Source organism: Pecten maximus, chromosome 7 (assembly GCF_902652985.1).
Source record: "Pecten maximus chromosome 7, xPecMax1.1, whole genome shotgun sequence".
Taxonomy (NCBI): Eukaryota; Metazoa; Mollusca; class Bivalvia; order Pectinida; family Pectinidae; genus Pecten; species Pecten maximus.
In genome coordinates, this window is record NC_047021.1 from 24,532,477 (window position 1) to 24,553,496 (window position 21,020).

A 21,020-nucleotide genomic window follows, 5' to 3' on the forward strand; every position below is an offset into this window, starting at 1 on the left:
GTTAATCTCCTGTTACGCAGGTGTGCCAACCTAAGAACCCGGTCTTGACGTCGCGACGTTACGCGTGGACGTCCTGATCTCGGCTGGTCATCGACTCTTCCTGTTGCGTTAAGACGTGAAACTAATCGACTAATAGTCGATTTGTGAACTCTGAATTGTCGAGCGACGTGAAGTTGCGTGTTCCCTGCCAGAAGCATCGCTATAGCACGTCCTCTATCAACCTTTGATAACCGTGGCATAATTGTAAAAGGAATTATTGTTTGCAAAAGTATTGGCGATGATGTGGCTCAATGTTAGTGATGAATTGATACTGGTTTGAATGAAAAAAGAACGCATATGTTTGTACAGGCACGGTTTTTGATGTTTTTTACCGCGCCGGAAGTGCATAGGTCTCTAGTCACACTTGGGTGATTTTGAAGATTGGTATGGGTGTTAGGCAGGGTGCATGTTTATTTCCGCGATTTTTATACAGATATGTATATTTAATACAAAATTAATCACAATTTTCCATGTTGCGTTTCTTTTTCGTTTCAGTATATATATGGGTCAAAGAAGTAATATAAACTTATATTATATAAGTAATATTGTGTTTTGATAAAGGGGCGGATTTCCTCGAAAATTTAACAGGCCTCATTATCCACACTGTTTGATTTACTTCTTTGCCCCATATATATATATATATATATATATAGCTTAGAAACACAAATGACGAAGGAAGACAACTTTTTGACTCGTGCCCTGACCGGGCCTCGAACTCACGATCTACGGCACCCAAAGCCTACCGCTGCGCCACATCGGCGTTCTATATATATTGACTGTGAAAATATTCGATTGTATGTTGCCTGAGCTGAACTTAGCATATACCTTTATAAGGCAGCGTTAACAAGACAAAGTCTTTGATACCTTTATAAGCCATGTTGCACTACATGTTGCACTACATGTTACATTACATGTTACTTACACTACATGTTACTTACACTACATGTTACTTACACTACATGTTACTTACACTACATGTTACTTACACTACATGTTACACTACATGTTACTTACACTACATGTTACTTACACTACATGTTACACTACATGTTACACTACATGTTACACTACATGTTACACTATATGTTACTTACACTACATGTTACACTACATGTTACTTACACTACATGTTACACTACATGTTACTTACACTACATGTTACACTACATGTTACACTACATGTTACACTACATGTTACTTAGTTTTAGATTGATTTATACCACCATTACGTTTTAATTTTACCGTATACAATGATAGTCACGTTGGGAGATTAAAGGTGCACCATAACTCTTATCGTAGTGTTACAAGTTTTGTCAACTCTAAATTTCACCGCGGCCACCAGTGTTGCAAGTTTTGTCAACTCTAAATTCCACCGCGGCCACCAGTGTTACAAGTTTTGTAAACTCTAACAATTCCTCCACTGGTACCAGTGTTACGTTTCTGTATCTCGCCGTTTGTCTTTACCGCTGCCACCAGTTCAAAATTAATTGAACAAAAAGTTATGTAAGATTATATTTACACTTTATTTAAATCATAAATCATATAATAAATTCATCAATCAATATCAAGGCACTCCACACTAGTCTCCAATCGTTCTCTATTACTACATCTACTCAGTTGTTAACTCCAACTACTAAAACTACACACTATTATTCACACTATCTACCACAAACTACTCTAAGACTACTATAACTATCCAATCTCTGGAATATATTCTCAACTCTCAGATCTCCTCGAATCTGCTCACTTATATTCTCTACTATAAAACCCTAACCTCCAGACCTCTTTACTGTCTGATCTCACTAGTCCTACGAACTGCTCACTACTGACCGCTGGCTACTGCCAAACTAACAACTGACCGCTCTCTCCAAAATCCCTAGTCTAAATGTGCTCCCCTTTGTCAGAATCCTGGTACCTAAAACGAGGCTGCTGATAAGGATAACTTTAGATTGACCTACAGGTCAGCTCATTCGGCCTCCCTAACAAGTGATGTCACAGACTAGACTTCTCCACACAAGATTTCACACGGTCACTCTAATCTACAGCTTCCGAACCACAACAATTATCTATGGCTACTTAGCTGCCCAAATACCTCTTTAACTCTGTCCACGAGCCAAGGCTAATAAAATGCATAACAAATTATATACAGAATAAACAGTTAAATGGCCCCTAAATACATGACAGTAGACTAACGATATAAAGGTATGCGTTTAATACACTACAATATTTATCATTAATGTAATATCAAAATCTGGTAGTACCCGGCTACCTAATGAAAATGATACTGGTTTGATTGAAATGTGGAACTTGAGTTTCGAAACTTATTGGAAGATAGCGTGGCGATGAAATGCAGTTTTAAAATCATTCAATTAATATACTAACTTGATTCGGAAGTGGTTGACGACTATAGCGTTTTGAAAGGTTAGATAAACATTGCTAAATTACATACGATTAGAGATTTCTATATAAAACCACTGGATCAGAGACTTGTATATCAAGTCTTTGACTGGATATAGAAATCTCTGTTTTAAGATTCACATTCCAGACAAAGGAGAATGCCATATCCCGACAAAATAGTATCGCATTTCAAACAAAACATTGTCGTATTCCAGACAAAGAAGTATCGTATTTCAGGCAAAATATTGCCGCTTTACAGACAAAATAGTTTCGCATTCCGACAAAATAATGTTGTATTCCTGACAAAATAAGTCGTGTCGTATTCCGACAAAATAGTGTCGTGTTCCGACAAAATAATGTCGCATATCAGACAAAATAATGTCGTATTCCAGACAAAATAGTGTCGTATTCCGACAAAATAATGTCGTATTCCAGACAAAATAGTGTCGTATTCCGACAAAATAATGTCGTATTCCAGACAAAATAGTGTCGTATTCCGACAAAATAATGTCGTATTCCAGACAAAATAGTGTCGTATTCCGACAAAATAATGTCGTATTCCAGACAAAATAGTGTCGTATTCCGACAAAATAATGTCGTATTCCAGACAAAATAGTGTCGTATTCCGACAAAATAATGTCGTATTCCAGACAAAATAGTGTCGTATTTCGACAAAATAATGTCGTATTTCAGACAAAATATTGCCGCTTTACAGACAAAATAATGTATTCTGGACAAAATTGTGCATGTCGTATTTAGTATAAAATAGTGCTCTCCGAAAAATAAAAAGAGAATTATACTCCGAGAAAATTTTAAACGTGTCATGTTCTAGTGAAAAAGAGTTTCGGCATTTCAGAAAGTATTGCAGGTTAATAGTAATATTGAAGATGACTAGATCTATGGTACTCCATTTCATTTAGGCCTATGAACTATTTTTGTTTTTCCTATTGTAGATCTATGTAAAACCTACATTGTATGTAACATAGGAAACCTTTAATCGTAATGTTACATGAAGGTTGATATATAAAACATGTGATTATATAAAAGTATTTATTTGCCATTAAAACTTACTGACAAATCAATACAGCATGGCTGTTATAATATTGTATTGCATGATATTACATTCCAATGTGTACGAATCACTCTGTTTTATTATATGTGAGTAGATTTTATATGATATTTTTGTTGTTTTTGTTTGAAGATCTATGAGTATATGATATTTTTGTTGTTTCTGTTTGAAGACCTAAAGAAATAGAGAAGGCAACAGGTGGAGATTTTGCCAAATCTGCGAGTCCCTGGCTGTAGCAAGTGACCAGGAAGTAAGGGTTGTCTCCCTTCTTGCCCGAAACAGGTGCATCTTGGGAATTCCTGTTATTTATTTCCGGATTGGCACAGGAAGAGTGGGAAAAGCAGCCCCAAAAGTTATTTGGCCGTCTGTTCCTGCCGCGTCTGAAGCTACAGGATTACGACATTGGGACTCATTTGGTAAATCATGCTTTCTACTGTTTGTACACAAATTATTGATTAAACCACTTTTCGCTAACTTTAGCTACACAACTTTTTCGACCCTTGGTCATCGTGACGTTTGCAATGATGTCGCTACAGCTAATTAGGACATTGATTTCTCACTCATAACTCTGAAAAAGTTTACCGTCCTTATTAGCTGTTGTTTAAATGAATCAGTTTACACGTGTAGTTCTCTAGAGGAAGACTATATCATTAAACACGGAATGGTTGTGTGTATTTTGAGTAAATACCTATATCAGCTGTATATTACGTGTGACACCTGTTGAGATCGACCAGTGACAATGCTGTCAAACACGACGCCAGCTGCAGACATTTTATAACAGAAACGTTCACAAAGTAATGGACGCATGCATTTTGGCAAAGTTGAAAAGTGTTTATGTTTTTCTCTAGATTTTCTTGAAATTTCACAAACTTGTGGAGAATGATTCACGGCACACCCCACATATGGATGTGTACATGCATGAATATCAAGAGCATTTCGGTAACAGATACTAGGACCCCAGATACTGCTAATGTAATTATAACAGGAATGAAAAAATGGACGCCTTGACCAGATTTCGAACCCTGAACTTCCGAACACTAGCTGCATGCTCTACCAATTGATCAGGTACCTAGTCGTCGATAATTGACCCAGTCAAGTTCCACTACACTCTTCCCTCCCTTTTTAAGTCTTTGACCCTTAAGACCTAACAACTCACAAGTTCACAACCCAGGTTCAGGTATCCCCTTATCCAGTATTTACCTCACTTGAAACAGGGTTTGGTCACAGGCTCCAAATGTAAGAGTAGTGGACAATGCACATCCAGGCTGGCGTTTGAACCCAGGACTTTCAAACACCAGCCATGGTCAGATGCTTTTAATTTGAGCTACCTTGTCACCGATGATTGACCCATGCCAGTCAAGTTCTGATACATTGGTACTTTGTATAAGTTACTGAAATGCAGGATTATTTGAAATAGAAACACATTGAGTTCTTTTATACATTTGTAACAAAACATGGCATCATGTTTTTAACATGGTCCCATAACCAAAGCAACATGATACATTTGTCTTGTTCTTTCTCACAACCAGTAATTTTCTTCTTACCCCTGTTTTAAAAAGGCCTGTACCCTTTCATTGGGAAAATGTAGTGGTATTTTTTGCTGATTTGTGAAATATTTCAAGTTTTTTAATGTTTAATTTAGATTTAGTAAATAGAAACTTGTAGCATAAGATCACATGCTTGAAAAAAAAAATATAATACTGATCAACATTTCTTGATACAAAGTAATGTACAGGGACATTTAAACAATTTCATATTTGGAAAATATGAACATGAAATTGGGAAAAATACAACAAAATCTCAGTAGTGGAAATTTAAGGTAAGGTTTGGTTTGGTTTGGTTTGTTTTTGTTTAACGTCCTATTAACAGCCAGGGTCATTTAAGGACGTGCCAGGTTTTGGAGGTGGAGGAAAGCCGGAGTACCCGGAGAAAAACCACCGGCCTACAGTCAGTACCTGGCAACTGCCCCACGTAGGTTTCGAACTCGCAACCCAGTGGTGGATGGCTAGTGTTAAAGTGTCGGTACACCTTAACCACTCGGCCACTGCGGCCCCGGAAATTAAAGGGCCTATATATATTTGGCCATAAATGAAAATCTGTTGACCTCCATTGATTATAATATTAATCAATTAATTGTGTGTCTTAATATATGTAGTTAACAAATATTTGTATGCTGTAGTCAATGGATAATTAAATCATTCATATATATATCATCTTCGCTAGCCAAGGCTTCTGATTACGTTACACTCCACGAACCCTTGGCGGATATAGTCGTGTTCAAACCGTCGCGCCCTGGAATCCCAGGGCACCCAATCAAATCGCGTTTTACATTCTGGCTTGGTTTCGCAGTAAACAAAAAATGCGGCACCCAGTACAGAGCTACATTGCCGACTATGTCATGGCATTTTACCTAAATACAAAAATCACAATCTTTGGGGGAACATTCGCAGTGTTTGATCAATTCATATAAGTCATTGATCACATATCTCATCGAAATGACACCAAACATCGATGTGTGTTTGTAAACATCACCGATGAAGTAACTCGGTAAGGCTTGTTTTGATTGGTCGAAAATTTCATGCGTGAAGGGTGGTAATTTCGAATCACCGCTAGAGGGCCAGAACTGACGCCTATATCTGCCAAGGGTTCGTGGAGTGTAACGTAATCAGAAGCCTTGGCTAGCGAAGATGTATATATATATGAATTGTCATTTTAACACAAAACTAGATAACAGTCTCTGTGCAAATATACACAGTGTTACATTGGTTATTGTACCATGTTCAAAAGAGTTAGAACTGAAATAGATAACCCACCATATATACCTGGTATTTTTTATATAGAATCTGCACTTACCAGTTTAGTATTTTGGGGTCTGGTGAAAGGAGTCTCTGAAAAAACTAAATTGAAAGAAGAGTGCTAATTAAATTTGATACACACACACACATATATATATACCAAAGATCTCGCCCTTGGACAATATTTTGTTGTGATCTGTATTTAAAATAAAAGTTTTTCGGGAAGTTACAGGTTTTCTGCCCATTGCTAGGTTTTCGTCTCACCTAGTCAAGTGTTCTGTCAGTGTGAGGGAGTAGACTGCCTGTGGTTGCACTTCTGAACAGACAAACATATAGTGTGTAATTATAAGGACAATATATATCAGGTTTTGAATAGGGAGACAACCAATATTGTGGTCACATGCATGGTTTTGACACATGTTGTACAGGGTATAACATATGAATGATGACAGATTCCTGGAACATTTGTAGTAAATAATTACTGCTTGGTAACCTGGTTTTGTAGGCCTTATATTGTATCATGATTTTTGTGTTAATGGTTAAAGCTAAAAGTTGGTTTGGTTTGCATTATTTGATGTCCTTTCAACAGATATAAAGTCATTTATAAGGATGTGAGATTTAGAGTGGCATGTGTGTAATGTATATGTGTGTTTTTGGTGCTGGAATTCGGCGTCTGTGCTGGAATTCAGGGTGAGGCCTGGTACAGTGCTGGGAATTTGGGTAATTGCCGGAAAAGTGATAGAATTTGATCATATTTAAATAAGTGCTGGAATTCATACTCCCCGTAAACAAAATTGTTCAGATTCCTTAAAAATTAGTAATTTATCACTGGAGAATTGAAAAATGATTTTAATAATCAGTGTTATTTACTTCAATATTTGGTTTTTCAAGCACAGTCTTTTGAACACTTTACTTACACACACAATTGTTTATGTTTATTATGTTAAGCTGAAGGGAAAAAAATATTTCAATTCCCTACAAGTTTGGACAAAAGGCATCTGAAAAAAATTGAGAAAAGTACTTGAATTTTGAAATTAAATGAACAATATCTTCACGACCAGATTCATGTTTGCCTCCCTGCATTTGTAATAGAGTAAAACTGATGCCGACATTAATTCATAGTACATACTACAGCAGGACACTTGACATGGTCACATTATACTGAATAAGGGTAAACTAGCTAGCTGGTCCATTCTGAAAATGCTTAGCAATTAGCAGGAGTACCACCATTTTAGAGTCATTGTTTGGTATGTCTTGGCCAAGCGACTGAACCCAAATCCTTCCTCACAAGGTTGAATTATGCCTGACTAATTATAAATGCAAACGTTAGGCAGTGTCAAGAGATCGAGAGGTTAGGAAGCTTAAGAAGAAAATTGATAAGTAAGACGAGAAAAAGAAAAAAATAAGATCTCCAAATTTAATGCCTCTTTAATTACTAATCATGAAAAAAATAAATGTATTTATAACTATGGTCACCTTAATTACTGCAGAATATTGACCAGGTATATTTAGCACCGCAGTATCCCATTGCCTTGCATTTGGTGTTCATCTGGGCTGCATCTACCAGTTATGATTGAGAACAATGTTGTTACTGTGATGTCATTTTGCATGTTCATCATGTTCAGCCTCATGGCAAGACATTGTTCTGTGTGATGGAGTGGTTGAAAGTCAATCACAGAAAAGAATTTGATTTGAAGCTGCTATTCTTTTAAATCAACATAGAGGGAAATGGGCTATGGGTGAAAATAAAGTACGTATATAAGAAAGGCAGTGTTTAACTAGATTATGTAAATATAACAAACCTTTGTTGGATTGTATTTATATTGCAGTTACAGTGACAATAAATACAATCTATTAAGCGTTTAATTGTTAAATGTTACTAGACTTCAGAAGGAGATCTAGACGGTCATAATTCTTCACTGGTATATATTCATTATCTACCAGCTGTGCAGTGCCATCAAGGGGCCACATTTGCATTAGTTAAGGTGTCCTGACACTTAATCACTATAGCCCTCCATCTCTGAATTGCGAGTTCGAAACCGACATGGGACAGTTGCAATTGCCTGGTACTGACCATAGGCAGATGGTTGTTCTCCGGGTACTCAGCTTTCCTTCACCTCCTAAACCCGACAAGTCCTTAAATGATCCTGTCTGTTAATAGGATATTAAACAAAATAAACCAAAGCAGTGCCATCATATATATAAAGTACATAATAAGTTAAGGCTGTCAATCGTAATTAGTTTTGTTTGAACTATTAACAGGCTTATCAGGATTTGGAATTGTTTAAAATGTGAAAACGATGATTGATCATAAAATTTTAACCTAAAAATCATTACTATATATATGTTTGTATCTAAGATATATTGATATATAGCCTAATAAAGAAAATAAATTGATTGATGTATAACAAAGGAAGCAAAGTGAAATGTGAATATTTTAGACACATGTTTATATAAGTACAAGTCCTTATTTACCAGTTGTTTTCCAAACTTCCCTAGCTTTTAGCTAGATTTTAGCTTTTAATTAGCATTGATTACTGACTAGAATGACAAAAATATTGTGTGATATAGTATTGCCATTTTGTACTGGACCGGTACTCCTTACTAATATCTTAAGCTTTGAATTCTATTACTAGGTTTTTTTGATATATATGTATATACCTGTGTGCTAATCATTAACATGTAATGGGTAAAAACGCCCTTGATAAAATTATGTCTTATGTGTGTGTTGAATTATTGTAATGAGATGACTTGTTCGATGCTAAGGAGTAAATCATGTCGGTGATGGATATAGTCAGACCAACATAACGGGTCCTCACTCCTCACCAACTTGTTTTGTTGGATATAGACAAATGTATTCTACAGTGTATGTTTGTCTCATGTAAGTTAATTATCCAAATTAATTGGTCCTATATTTTTTTGGAATTTAAAAATGATATATATATATATATATATCTATACTAACTCTTATAAAGGAAGCAGGCAGAACTACAAAAACACATCACAAAAAAAAAACAAATAAAGGGAGATCACTCTAATATCTACCCACATAAATCATTATTCTAGTCTCTGACTGTGATTTATAAAATCAGGAACTAGTATCTGATGGACAGATTTTTCTTTTTTCAAATCTTATAGTGTATGAATTCTGATAAAAGTACCTATCTAACTAATGTCTTTACACTGTAAATCTGATACAGATTCAGCAGCCAGATATTATCTTAACGTGATGATGATGGAGCTTCGAGGTCAGTCATTTAACAGTTTAAACATGCATGCTTTCTGGTTATTGGAATCTACAGGTGCATGCATACCTACTGGATGGATGATTAGATAGCTCTCTCATTCCAGTCATACAAAAGACTTTGTTCCTGTGCATGCTTTAGGGTTGGAATATATTATAATTTAAAAAAAAAAAATACATGGAATAGATTTCCTCTCTAAATAATCATAAGTTCCCATGTATAGATAGATTTCCTCTGTTCAAAAGCTGATGTAGTCTTAATTGTAAAGCTGTCAATTTCATGTCCGGACTACTCTGATTCTGTTATGGCAGATTTCTAGCAGAGAAGTAAATTTATTCCTTGCTGCTGTGATTGTCTAGATATATAGTTTATGCCTTGGTGTGGCGATTAAAGGCACATGACAATGATATGCAGCTAGTAACAATTACCAAGCACGTTCAAATGAAATGGTATTGATCAGTAGGTATTGTCAAGCACACCTGGGTCAAATGTTTAATAACCAACAGTCCCAAGTCAATGATATTGGGCCAGTAACAAAACAGAAGTTTTGGTGATTATCTAAATTATATGTACCAAAGAAATTAGTTCGTTCAATGAATGACATTGACATTTCCAAAATCATCAGGATTAAATATGAAATCCTTCAATGTCATTTGGGGCACATCCTGATCTAAAGAGCTCCCATTCTGTAAATACATGCAGATTTAGGAACCCATGATCACAATGCACCAAAACCATGTGCATTCATACATAATGGTATACAGTAACACAAACATGAACAATTAAATATCTAACTTGCAAATGTGCAATATAATTAATAAGATTGAACATTTTGTGTAGTTTGGTATTACTTGAATGCTTGATCAAATTGATGAAAAATTAATTACTGAAGACTTAATGTGTACTAATTATCATTGAATTATAGATTGAGATAGATTAGGGGTATCAATATACTGATTGGTGAATAGTATGGTCATTGACACATTACAACTGGAATTAATTATAACTTAGTGTTGTTTAAATTCTATACCTTTAAATTTACTAGTGCTAATCAACAAAAATTACCTGTATAGGGGACTACAAAATAATTATATGGGATATAGGTGTGTGTACTGCAGAAGTGAAGGTCTCCAGGGCAAACCAACACCATAGAAGTGTATAATATATAAATTGTTTACAAGCTTAAGTGGGCATGAAAAACAATAGAAATATGTGATAAATATAAAAGAAAAGAAAATTTCCATAAATATGAAATATGGGAAATTGATCAGCTAACAAAAGACACCATCTGATGTTAACAGATTTATATTTATTATGTGTCTGTACACAAAGACTGGTCTTATTGTAGCACTATGGATGCAAATTACCAATACTGTATTATTATTCACACTGATGACATCATGAACACAAGCACATTGTGTAACATGAACATGATCCTTTCACAGATTATTATTGAATGTAGACAATGACACTCACATTTAACAATAGACTGTGATCATGGCCCCATATATAACTTAGTACATTTATTATTAGCAGATTTTAGTGATGACCAGGCTCATCTGTCGTCACATTCAAAAAGCCAGAGGGGCGGGGCCCAATAGGGGAACTTCAGGTAAATTATTTAAACCACATGAATGATTTGGAACACCATTGGGCAAATGTGATCTATAATGTTCCCTAAACGGAGGATGTGGCTCCCTTGGGGCTGGAGGGGCAGGGCCCAATAGTGGATATTGAGCTAAACCCTTGAGATCCCCACTCCATAACCATATATAGCATTGCTGGACATCAGGAGACAAACACAATCATGATGTAAAAATAGGCCCTGGGGTCTTTCCCCACCCCTAGGGACTTAAGTTCTTCGATATATCTTTGAAACCATTGGGATCCCCACCCTATATATATAGCATTGTTGGGCATAAATTATATAATCATGATCTAAAAATAGGGCCGGGATCTTTCCCCAATCCTTGCATTGGGACTTAGTTTCTTAGTTATGTTTTTGAAACTGTTGAGATCCCATGGCCAACCCCATATATAATCATATATAGCATTTTTTGACATCAACAAATTGGTATTAACAAATTGAACATGAACATTATTTTGACGTTTGGTCAAATCCAACCAGATGAACGATACAGGTCTTCTGGACCTCTTTAATTGTTTGTTATAAGTCCCCTGCCGTTTGAAAAACGGGGGGACTTTAGGTTTACCCTCCGTCCGTCTGTCTGTCTGTCACGCAACAGTTGTCCTGACAACTCCTCCTTAAGACCTACTCCGATTTTAACAAAACTTGGTATACATGATCAGTATAACATGTAGTTGTGCATCCCACATTTTTTTTCTCGAAAATCCATTTTTCAAAATGGCCGCCGACTTCTCATTGGTTGAGGATTGTCCGGACAACTCCTCCTAAAGTACTACTCCGATTTTAACGAAACTTGGTATACATGATCAGTATAACATGTAGTTGTGCATCCCACATTTCTTTTCTCGAAAATGGCCGCCAGCTTCTCATTGGTTGAGGCTTGTCCGGACAACTCCTCCTAAAGTACTACTCCGATTTTAACGAAACTATAATTGGTATACATGATCAGTATAACATTTAGTTGTGCATCCCACATTTATTTCTCGAAAATTCATTTTTCAAAATGGCAGCCGGCTTCTCATTGGTTGAGGCTTGTCCGGACAACTCCTTCTAAAGTACTACGATTTTAACGAAACTTGGTATACATGATCAGTATGACATGTAGTTGTGCATCCCCTATTTTTTTTCTCGAAAATCCATTTTTCAAAAATGAATAGGTGCACTTCTAGCTCAGGCAGGGGACTTTGTATTGCTGTTGCAATACTATCCATCCTTGTTTAAGTTGAACATATACTCAGCTGGCTATAGGTTATAACTAAATATAATTGTATTAATTATAAAACTCGAAATTTTACTTTCTTTAGTCAATTAAAATGTATCCCTATTGACTGTGCATATTGCTTAACCATTGCTCTTTATATATATTCTCAAATTAAACAAAAGGGTATAAAAAATTATCATTTCTTTGTTTGTTATATCTACAGTGGACCCGCGATAATCCGGACGCCGATAGTCCGGAAAACTCGCAGTCCGGACGGAATAGCACGGGAACGGATTTCCGTAACGTTATTTGTACTCACCAGTCCGGAAATTCGGTTTCCGATTCCGGAAGCCCATTTTGGGAACGGAAAGTAGTTTTCATTAGTAAATTTCCCCCGATAATCCGGACGATTTTTTCACCACGAGGAGAGAAAAATGTCGGGCAAGTCACCCGTGTCGACAGCTGTACAGACTATCGCTTGACACTGTGCGTAGTCATAGCGACCGCTGCCAGGTCATAGCCCCGGGTGTTTACCTGTGTTACAATGTAGCTCTGTTTTTATAACGGTACATTGCTTTTCTTTACGATCAACCTAAATGCTACAGTATTAGATGGTTTTATAGTGTAGACTGGTCTTGCTTTGATCAACTTGACGTACAATATCTATTATAGTTATTTTACATAGTGCTAATTCGTAGTTAGCAATAATTAATTCACTAACATTTCAGGTTCATAATTTACGTAAAAAAACGTACATTGTACATAGTGGGTCTTTCATTTCAGGTATTTAACGTATGTAATTTCTACTCGTTTGTGAACCTCTGGGACGTAACCCATGTGTGTTGTTTGTAGGTCACATATGCCCGCTATAAATAAAACAACTTTCACTTCACATGTTCTTTTAAAAACATTGTTTATTTTTTAGTTTCTACAAAATAAAAGAAAACAAGAATCATATCAAGAACATAAGTATATTTATTTTTTAAAAAGACTGACTATTAGACGTGTTTATGAAACGTCATTAAAACGTCCCGTATTGTATATAATCAAGGGAGATAACTCTTACACAACAATTTTTTTTTGACCTGGTAGACGAAATTCGGTAGTCCGGAAAACTCGTAATCCGGACGGTTTGGGCTGGGAACGAAGGTGTTCGGATTATCGAGGGTCCACTGTACATGTGTATGTGTATCGCTGACATAATTTCATACATGTAATTGATATAAATTGTAAAATGTGTACATGTGTATATAACACATTGAACTTGTATACGTATACCAGTTACATGTACAATCATTATATAATTAGTGTATTATAAGGTGATGTACACAGGTTATAACTTGTATCGATCCAGTAATCACTATATCTACTTCCTGTTGGGTTACTCACACATGTATCAGGACCTGCCACTTGAATTGAGTGGCCTAGCTGTGATCATGACCAGAATCAAAGTGTAATCATGACTTTGTCTCACAATGTGATCATTCCTTATCAGATGACTTATACTAGTTATGTTTGACATCACCATGGCCACCTCATTGTAATTCACATGTGGTATATTTAGAAACATATTATATAGATCAGCTTGTGTTGATACATACATGTTCTCTCTATATGCTGGCATGCATTTACAGTATTAGGAACCAGAATTGACTCACTGGACTATATCATTCAGAATATTTGGATGTCATTATACATTAAGTTTATTATATAATGAATACCTAGATCTAAGATAAGATAAGATAAGATAAGTTTATTTCTGGTTCAGGACATTTTATAGTCCTCTATACCAGACTCCAAAAACAGATATTTATATACATATATATACATAACACATAAAAAAAACCATGTACACAAATACATTAAGATTAAATTTCAGTCCAGTATATTACTATATATATGTTTTATCTGTTATATATTTTGCAGGTGGACATGTACACCCATCATTACACAATAACCTGCATGTAATCATTGATTCCTTAAGCTGTAGTTTCTGTTTCAGTTTAGAGATTGGAAGTTTTTATTACAGACTGTAACAGGTTGACATGTCTTGTATTCACTGGTGAACATATCCAGGAAGTAAGATAGCTAGGGAATACTGTTTTAGTCAACAGGAAGTATTAGGCAGGTTAGATAACATTGCCGGAATTGTAACACCAGTCTGATAGTTATAGTGTTTTATGTTTATACCTTGGCTGTATGTATATACGTAGCTGACCGGTCCAGATGAAGTCCTGCTAAACAACAATAATGAATGGTAGGATGATCGCCATGTTTTGTATGTGGTATATATGACCTGTTAATTTGCTTTTATTTTACATAGGATATAGGGCTGGAAGGTTTAATTTCTCTACACATACATATGAGTACGCAGATCATGATCTCTATATACAGATACTATACATGTAAAAGCTTTTGAATTTCTGTAATACAGAATAGAGTGATTTTCAGTCCAAGTATCATTGTTTTATTTTTGTGGATAATTCCTGAGGAAACTGACAGGTATGTAGATCATTAAAACACACTTTTACATCCGTAACTGTATGTTGAACCTATTACTATATATATATAGCCCCATTTCCAACAAAGATATGCTGATGTAGATCATTCAAAACTTTATGTAATTTAAATTTATTTCATATGGAAAATTTACACTTTTATTGAGAACTGATTCAGGTATATAAAACTGTAAAACATATCTGTAAAAGTGACCTAATTTCTTCTGAAAATTGCCATATTTAGTATCACTTACACAAGGAAGTGGTTGTTTATAAAACATGATTCATGTATATATATATATTATCTGATCTTGCTGTGTGTGTATATATACTCCAGTGTTGTTGAGTGTGCTACACTATCTGGCCCTCTAGTTTTATTATCGTGTGGTATGAGATTATCATGCACAGACTGAGATTGTGTAGCTATAGGAGATATTGTATCCTTGTATCCTGTTTAAAAAAAAAAAAACGAAAAGATTTCAATTTTATATAAGAGGAAGTCTTTCTGTAAATAATTTAAGGTGTAACTTTAAACAAACACGATCTGTTACCTAAACAATTTCCAGGTACATTGTATATACTTGTAGGTAACATCCTGTTGATGGCGCAAGCTAGTGAAACACAATGACGAGGTACAATGCAACTTAACCTGATACCTCCCAAGCTTTAAATGCTAACTTCATCATCCTGTTTTTTGCTAGCAGTATATATATATATATGTTTTTTTTTCTTCAAGGTGTCTAGTATATAGTTGAAAGCAAAATTGATCCTGCAGAGCAAATTTTGTGTAAGGTGGTTGGGGCATCTTAGAGTATAAGGGGATGATGAGTTGCTGATCCCATGTTTGCTCAATTCTGACAACTAATTTCTTGTTACAGGGCGCATATTATTAGACAAGATGCCGTTTGGCAAAAAGACAAAGAAGTCGACCTCGACAGAGGCGCCAATGATGCAGATTTCCGCACCGACTAAGGTGACGCACAATTTCCACGTCGGTTTTGACAAAGTCAGTGGCAAGTTTGAGGGCCTGCCTCCTCAATGGACAGCCTTGCTACAAACATCAGAAATCACGTAAGTTTAACACAATAACTGTATACAATTAATGACTCCATAGTGGTGTGACATGAGGATGTATCTCCCCTTGACAGGTAATGTCACCTGTGGGCAACACTTGATGAAGGTAACAATACTTGTCAGGAGAGACAAATCCCATGTCACACCAATAGGGTGCCATCAACTGTTTTATTATATAGATTAGAAATAAGGACAAAATGAAGTTAACTTAAATATTTGATAAGAGCTTGTAGCAAAAACTTTCACAAGCCATACCTACATGTAGTAGAACTCAAAGACGAGCGCTTTAATGATGCAGGTCGAGTCGATCGCTATATAAGGACATAAACATAGATTTACGTCACCGGTCTGTTATCCATAATGCATTGCGAGGTTCATTGCAAGGGCCTGTAGCCTGCTGGGGTGAAGGGCTACCAAGTTTGTTTAAATGAATAAAGTTATTGACCTTCATTCAAGGTCACAGGGGTCAAAAAGACAAATCTTTAAACAACTTCTTCTCAATAACCAAGAGTCATAGGCAGTTGATATTGGGTCTGTACCATGCTGGGGTGAAAGGCTACCAAGTTTGTTCAAATGAATTACCTTGACCTTCATTCAAGGTCACAGGGGTCAAATATGCTAAATAAAATTTAAACGACTTCTTCTAAATAACCGAAAGACCCAGGGACTTAGTATTAGGTCTGTAGCATTCTGGGGTGAAGGGCTACCAATTTTGTTCAAATGAATGACCTTGACCTTCATTCAAGCCAAGGTCACAGGGATCTAATAGGCTGATATCTTTAAACGACTTCTTCTTAATAACCAAGAGTCCCAGGGAATTGATATTGATTCTGTAGCTACCAAGTTTGTTCAAATGAATAACCCTGACTCGCATTCAAGGTCACGTCGGTCAAGTATGCTTAAATCTTTAAATGACTTCTGAATAGCCAAAGTGCCGAGAGACATTATATTGGTCCTGTAGCATGCTTTTAAATAACTGCAGGATCCATATATGAAAAGATCACTGCATTGCAGGTGAGCGATTTGGGCCCTTGTTCATTTAAGCAGGCGACATAGGTACATGTATTACAGAACCCCATGTGATGCCATATAGACGAATCAAAATTAAGTAAATCAGAATGGGATATAATAAAAATAAATAGCCTATGTTGGTGAATGTGAGTTTTTTTTTTTTATTACATTCAATAGTATTTGAATATTGTATAATAGTTGGTGTACTTAACTTTTTTGTTTTAATTTGTATAAATGTGTTGGCTTTAATTGTATTGATCTAATTTAGTGTGAAGTCAAGACTGATACCAAATGCTTCCTTATTTACTTCATACATATATATATATTTATAAAGGGGTCTCTGTCTCTTGACTTTACACAGGGTCGTTCTCTCATATAGAATTAAATTCAAAAGGCTTATGATGGACTTCTCCAAGATCGCATTACATTGTATATAATATTATCCTCACTCTGACTCAGTATACCTGAAAAAGATTAAGATGTCGCATTTCACAATTTTTGGTCATTTTACTCTTTATTGACAGGTCAGAGGAACAGCAACAAAATCCAGAGGCTGTCATCAACTCCCTGCGACTATTTACAAAGTCTTTCAAACATAAACCCAATGGTCACCAAAAATATTTAAAAGTAGCAACAACCATAGACGAATCTGATGATGATTTAGATAGTGAGGACGAATCATCACGGCGATCAAGCAAGCGGGATTCAGACGATCCCCCAACACCTCATCTAGACAACGGAGGTGACTCCCCATCAGATGTCTTTGTCAAGGTGCCCGATAATAAGGATCTTAAACAGGCTTCTCCTTCACAAAATGCCCATTCACCCTCATCAGAGAAGGTAGCTACAAAGGAAACAGGCCAGTCACACACAAAGGTTAGTTTTAAAAGAAAAGGTCATTACGTAACCCTGCACAAAAATTGGCTTCAAATTAAATTAAAGAACAAGTTAAGGTCAATTCATCAATCTTTCTCAGGCCACCCTTAAACAAAAAATTAACTTAACAAATATCTATAGGTTGAATTGATGACAGATACTTGATACAGCTGTCAGTGATAACATTAATATTGTGCTGCATGCAGTTCCAGGATGTTTAACATTATGTAAGATACATACATCATACTTATAGTTAATATTGAATAGACATGTCATTGTGAGTTCTGATAGGAGTCATCAGATGATTGACTTTGTATTAGTAAGAACTGATGCTTTTGTGCTAACGTTATGACTATAATACTGTTCCATCAGTATATAGGTTATTGATTCATTTTAGGTGAACTTGGTGACATTTAACACAGGGTGTTTCTTTATTTCAGAATGATGAAGTAGATTCTGTGGACAGGGTCATTGAGGCATGTGCCAAGGTCAAAGTGAATGAGGAAACCCCAGAGGAAGAAGAGGCACCTGTTCGTCGACATAAAACACAAAAGAAAAATCTCTCTGATACAGAAATCAACTGTGCCCTCGGTAAAACATATTGCCCAGATTTCAGCAATATTTTGTCAATATTCCTCATGATTTGAGAATATGGCTTTGGTGCAACTTTTTTATGATTGTACTAGGGTACTGATATTTGGTTTGAAAGTTGCCGTAGGTTGTTATATATCCTACAGGAGGTTGTAACATCACTACCTAGGTTGTTATATATCCTACAGGAGGTTATAACATCACTACCTAGGTTGTTATATATCCTACAGGAGGTTGTAACATCACTCTCTAGGTTGTTATATATCCTACAGGAGGTTGTAACATCACTACCTAGGTTGTTATATATCCTACAGGAGGTTATAACATCACTCTCTAGGTTGTTATATATCCTACAGGAGGTTATAACATCACTCTCTAGGTTGTTATATATCCTACAGGAGGTTATAACATCACTCTCTAGGTTGTTATATATCCTACAGGAGGTTGGAACATCACTCTCTAGGTTGTTATATATCCTACAGGAGGTTGTAACATCACTACCTAGGTTGTTATATATCCTACAGGAGGTTATAACATCACTACCTAGGTTGTTATATATCCTACAGGAGGTTGTAACATCACTCTCTAGGTTGTTATATATCCTACAGGAGGTTGTAACATCACTAAAGGTTGTTATATATCCTACAGGAGGTTATAACATCACTACCTAGGTTGTTATATATCCTACAGGAGGTTATAACATCACTAAAGGTTGTTATATATCCTACAGGAGGTTGTAACATCACTCTCTAGGTTGTTATATATCCTACAGGAGGTTATAACATCACTCTCTAGGTTGTTATATATCCTACAGGAGGTTGTAACATCACTAAAGGTTGTTATATATCCTACAGGAGGTTGTAACATCACTACCTAGGTTGTTATATATCCTACAGGAGGTTGTAACATCACTCTCTAGGTTGTTATATATCCTACAGGAGGTTGTAACATCACTACCTAGGTTGTTATATATCCTACAGGAGGTTATAACATCACTACCTAGGTTGTTATATATCCTACAGGAGGTTATAACATCACTCTCTAAGTTGTTACATTGCAGGTCAGGTATGATAATTGGTTTTTGTGTTGTTTTTTTTTCACAGCAAAACTTGCTTCCTTTGGGGATGCTGCAGAGAAATATATAACCCAAAAGAAACTTGGATCAGGGTAAGTTTGTCTCTATGTACTATCTAATGATATTTGATTACTTAGAGCTAATTCTTAAATATCAGAATGAATGGTTTTGTAAGTACTTAAGGTTGTAATCATGACCTTGGTAATTAAATTGTTGTTTGAGAAAACTGATAACTGCAATCATAAGCTTGGTAATTAAATTATTGTTTGAAAGAACTGATAGCTGCAACTAAGTATTGAGTTACCACAGTCTCGGACTAGGTGTTGAGTTACCACAGTATCGGGCTAGGTGTTAAGTTACCAAAGTCTCAGGATAGGTGTTGAGTTACCACAGTCTCGGGCTAAGTGTTGAGTTACCACAGTCTCAGGCTAGGTGTTGAGTTACCACAGTCTCGGGCTAGGTGTTGAGTTACCAGAGTCTCGGGCTAAGTATTGAGTTACCAGAGTCTCGGCTAGGTGTTGAGTTACCACAGTCTCAGGCTAAGTATTGAGTTACCAGAGTCTCGGGCTAAGTGTTGAGTTATCACAGTCTCGGCTAGGTGTTGAGTTAGCACAGTCTCGGGCTAAGTATTGAGTTACCAGAGTCTCGGGCTAGGTGTTGAGTTACTACAGTCTTGGGCTAAGTGTTGAGTTAGCACAGTCTCGGGCTAGGTGTTGAGATACCACAGTCTCGGGCTAGGTGTTGAGTTACCACAGTCTCGGGCTAGATGTTGAGTCACCACAGTCTCGGGCTAGGTGTTGAGTTACCACAGTCTCGGGCTAGGTGTTGAGTTACCACAGTATCGGGCTAGGTGTTGAGTTACCACATTCTCGGGCTAGGTGTTGAGTTATCACAGTCACAGGCTAGGTGTTGAGTTACCACAGTCTTGGGCTAAATGTTGAGTTACCACAGTCTCGGGCTAGGTGTTGAGTTACCACAGTCTCGGGCTAGGTGTTGAGTTACAACAGTCACGGGCTAAGTGTTGAGTTATCACAGTCACAGGCTAGGTGTTGAGTTACCACAGTCTCGGGCTAAGTGTTGAGTTACCAGAGTCTCGGGCTAAGTGTTGAGTTACCACAGTCTCGGGCTATAAGCTAGGTGTTGAGTTACCACAGTCTCGGGCTAGGAGTTGAGTTACCACAGTCTCGGGCTAAGTGTTGAGTTACCACAGTCTCGGGCTATAAGCTAGGTGTTGAGTTACCACAGTCTCGGGCTAGGTGTTGAGTTACCACAGTCGCGGGCTAGGTGTTGAGTTACAACAGTCACGGGCTAAGTGTTGAGTTATCACAGTCACAGGCTAAGTGTTGAGTTACCACAGTCTCAGGCTAGGTGTTGAGTTACCACAGTCTCGGGCTAGGTGTTGAGTTACCACAGTCTCGGGCTAGGTGTTGAGTTACAACAGTCACGGGCTAAGTGTTGAGTTATCACAGTCGCGGGCTAGGTGTTGAGTTACCACAGTCTC

The 21,020-nt window shown here is 36.6% G+C and overlaps 1 protein-coding gene across 3 annotated transcripts in view; it reads left to right on the plus strand.

Annotated features, from left to right (window-relative positions):
• The first annotated feature begins 3,811 nt into the window (after positions 1-3,811).
• LOC117330334 (serine/threonine-protein kinase PAK 1-like) overlaps positions 3,812-21,020 on the plus strand; it is a 29,793-nt gene continuing 12,584 nt past the window's right edge. Inside the window, exons 1-6 of one of the 3 annotated variants that reach the window (XM_033888540.1) lie at positions 3,812-3,921; positions 9,501-9,548; positions 15,771-15,963; positions 17,502-17,853; positions 18,294-18,444; positions 19,548-19,611. In XM_033888540.1, the coding sequence (XP_033744431.1) occupies positions 9,530-9,548; positions 15,771-15,963; positions 17,502-17,853; positions 18,294-18,444; positions 19,548-19,611 (779 nt within the window). In that variant the 5' untranslated portion in view covers positions 3,812-3,921; positions 9,501-9,529. Of the gene's footprint in view, positions 3,922-9,500; positions 9,549-14,413; positions 14,652-15,770; positions 15,964-17,501; positions 17,854-18,293; positions 18,445-19,547; positions 19,612-21,020 lie in introns of those variants that run through there. The other 2 variants (XM_033888543.1, XM_033888542.1) reach the window with 2 other exon arrangements.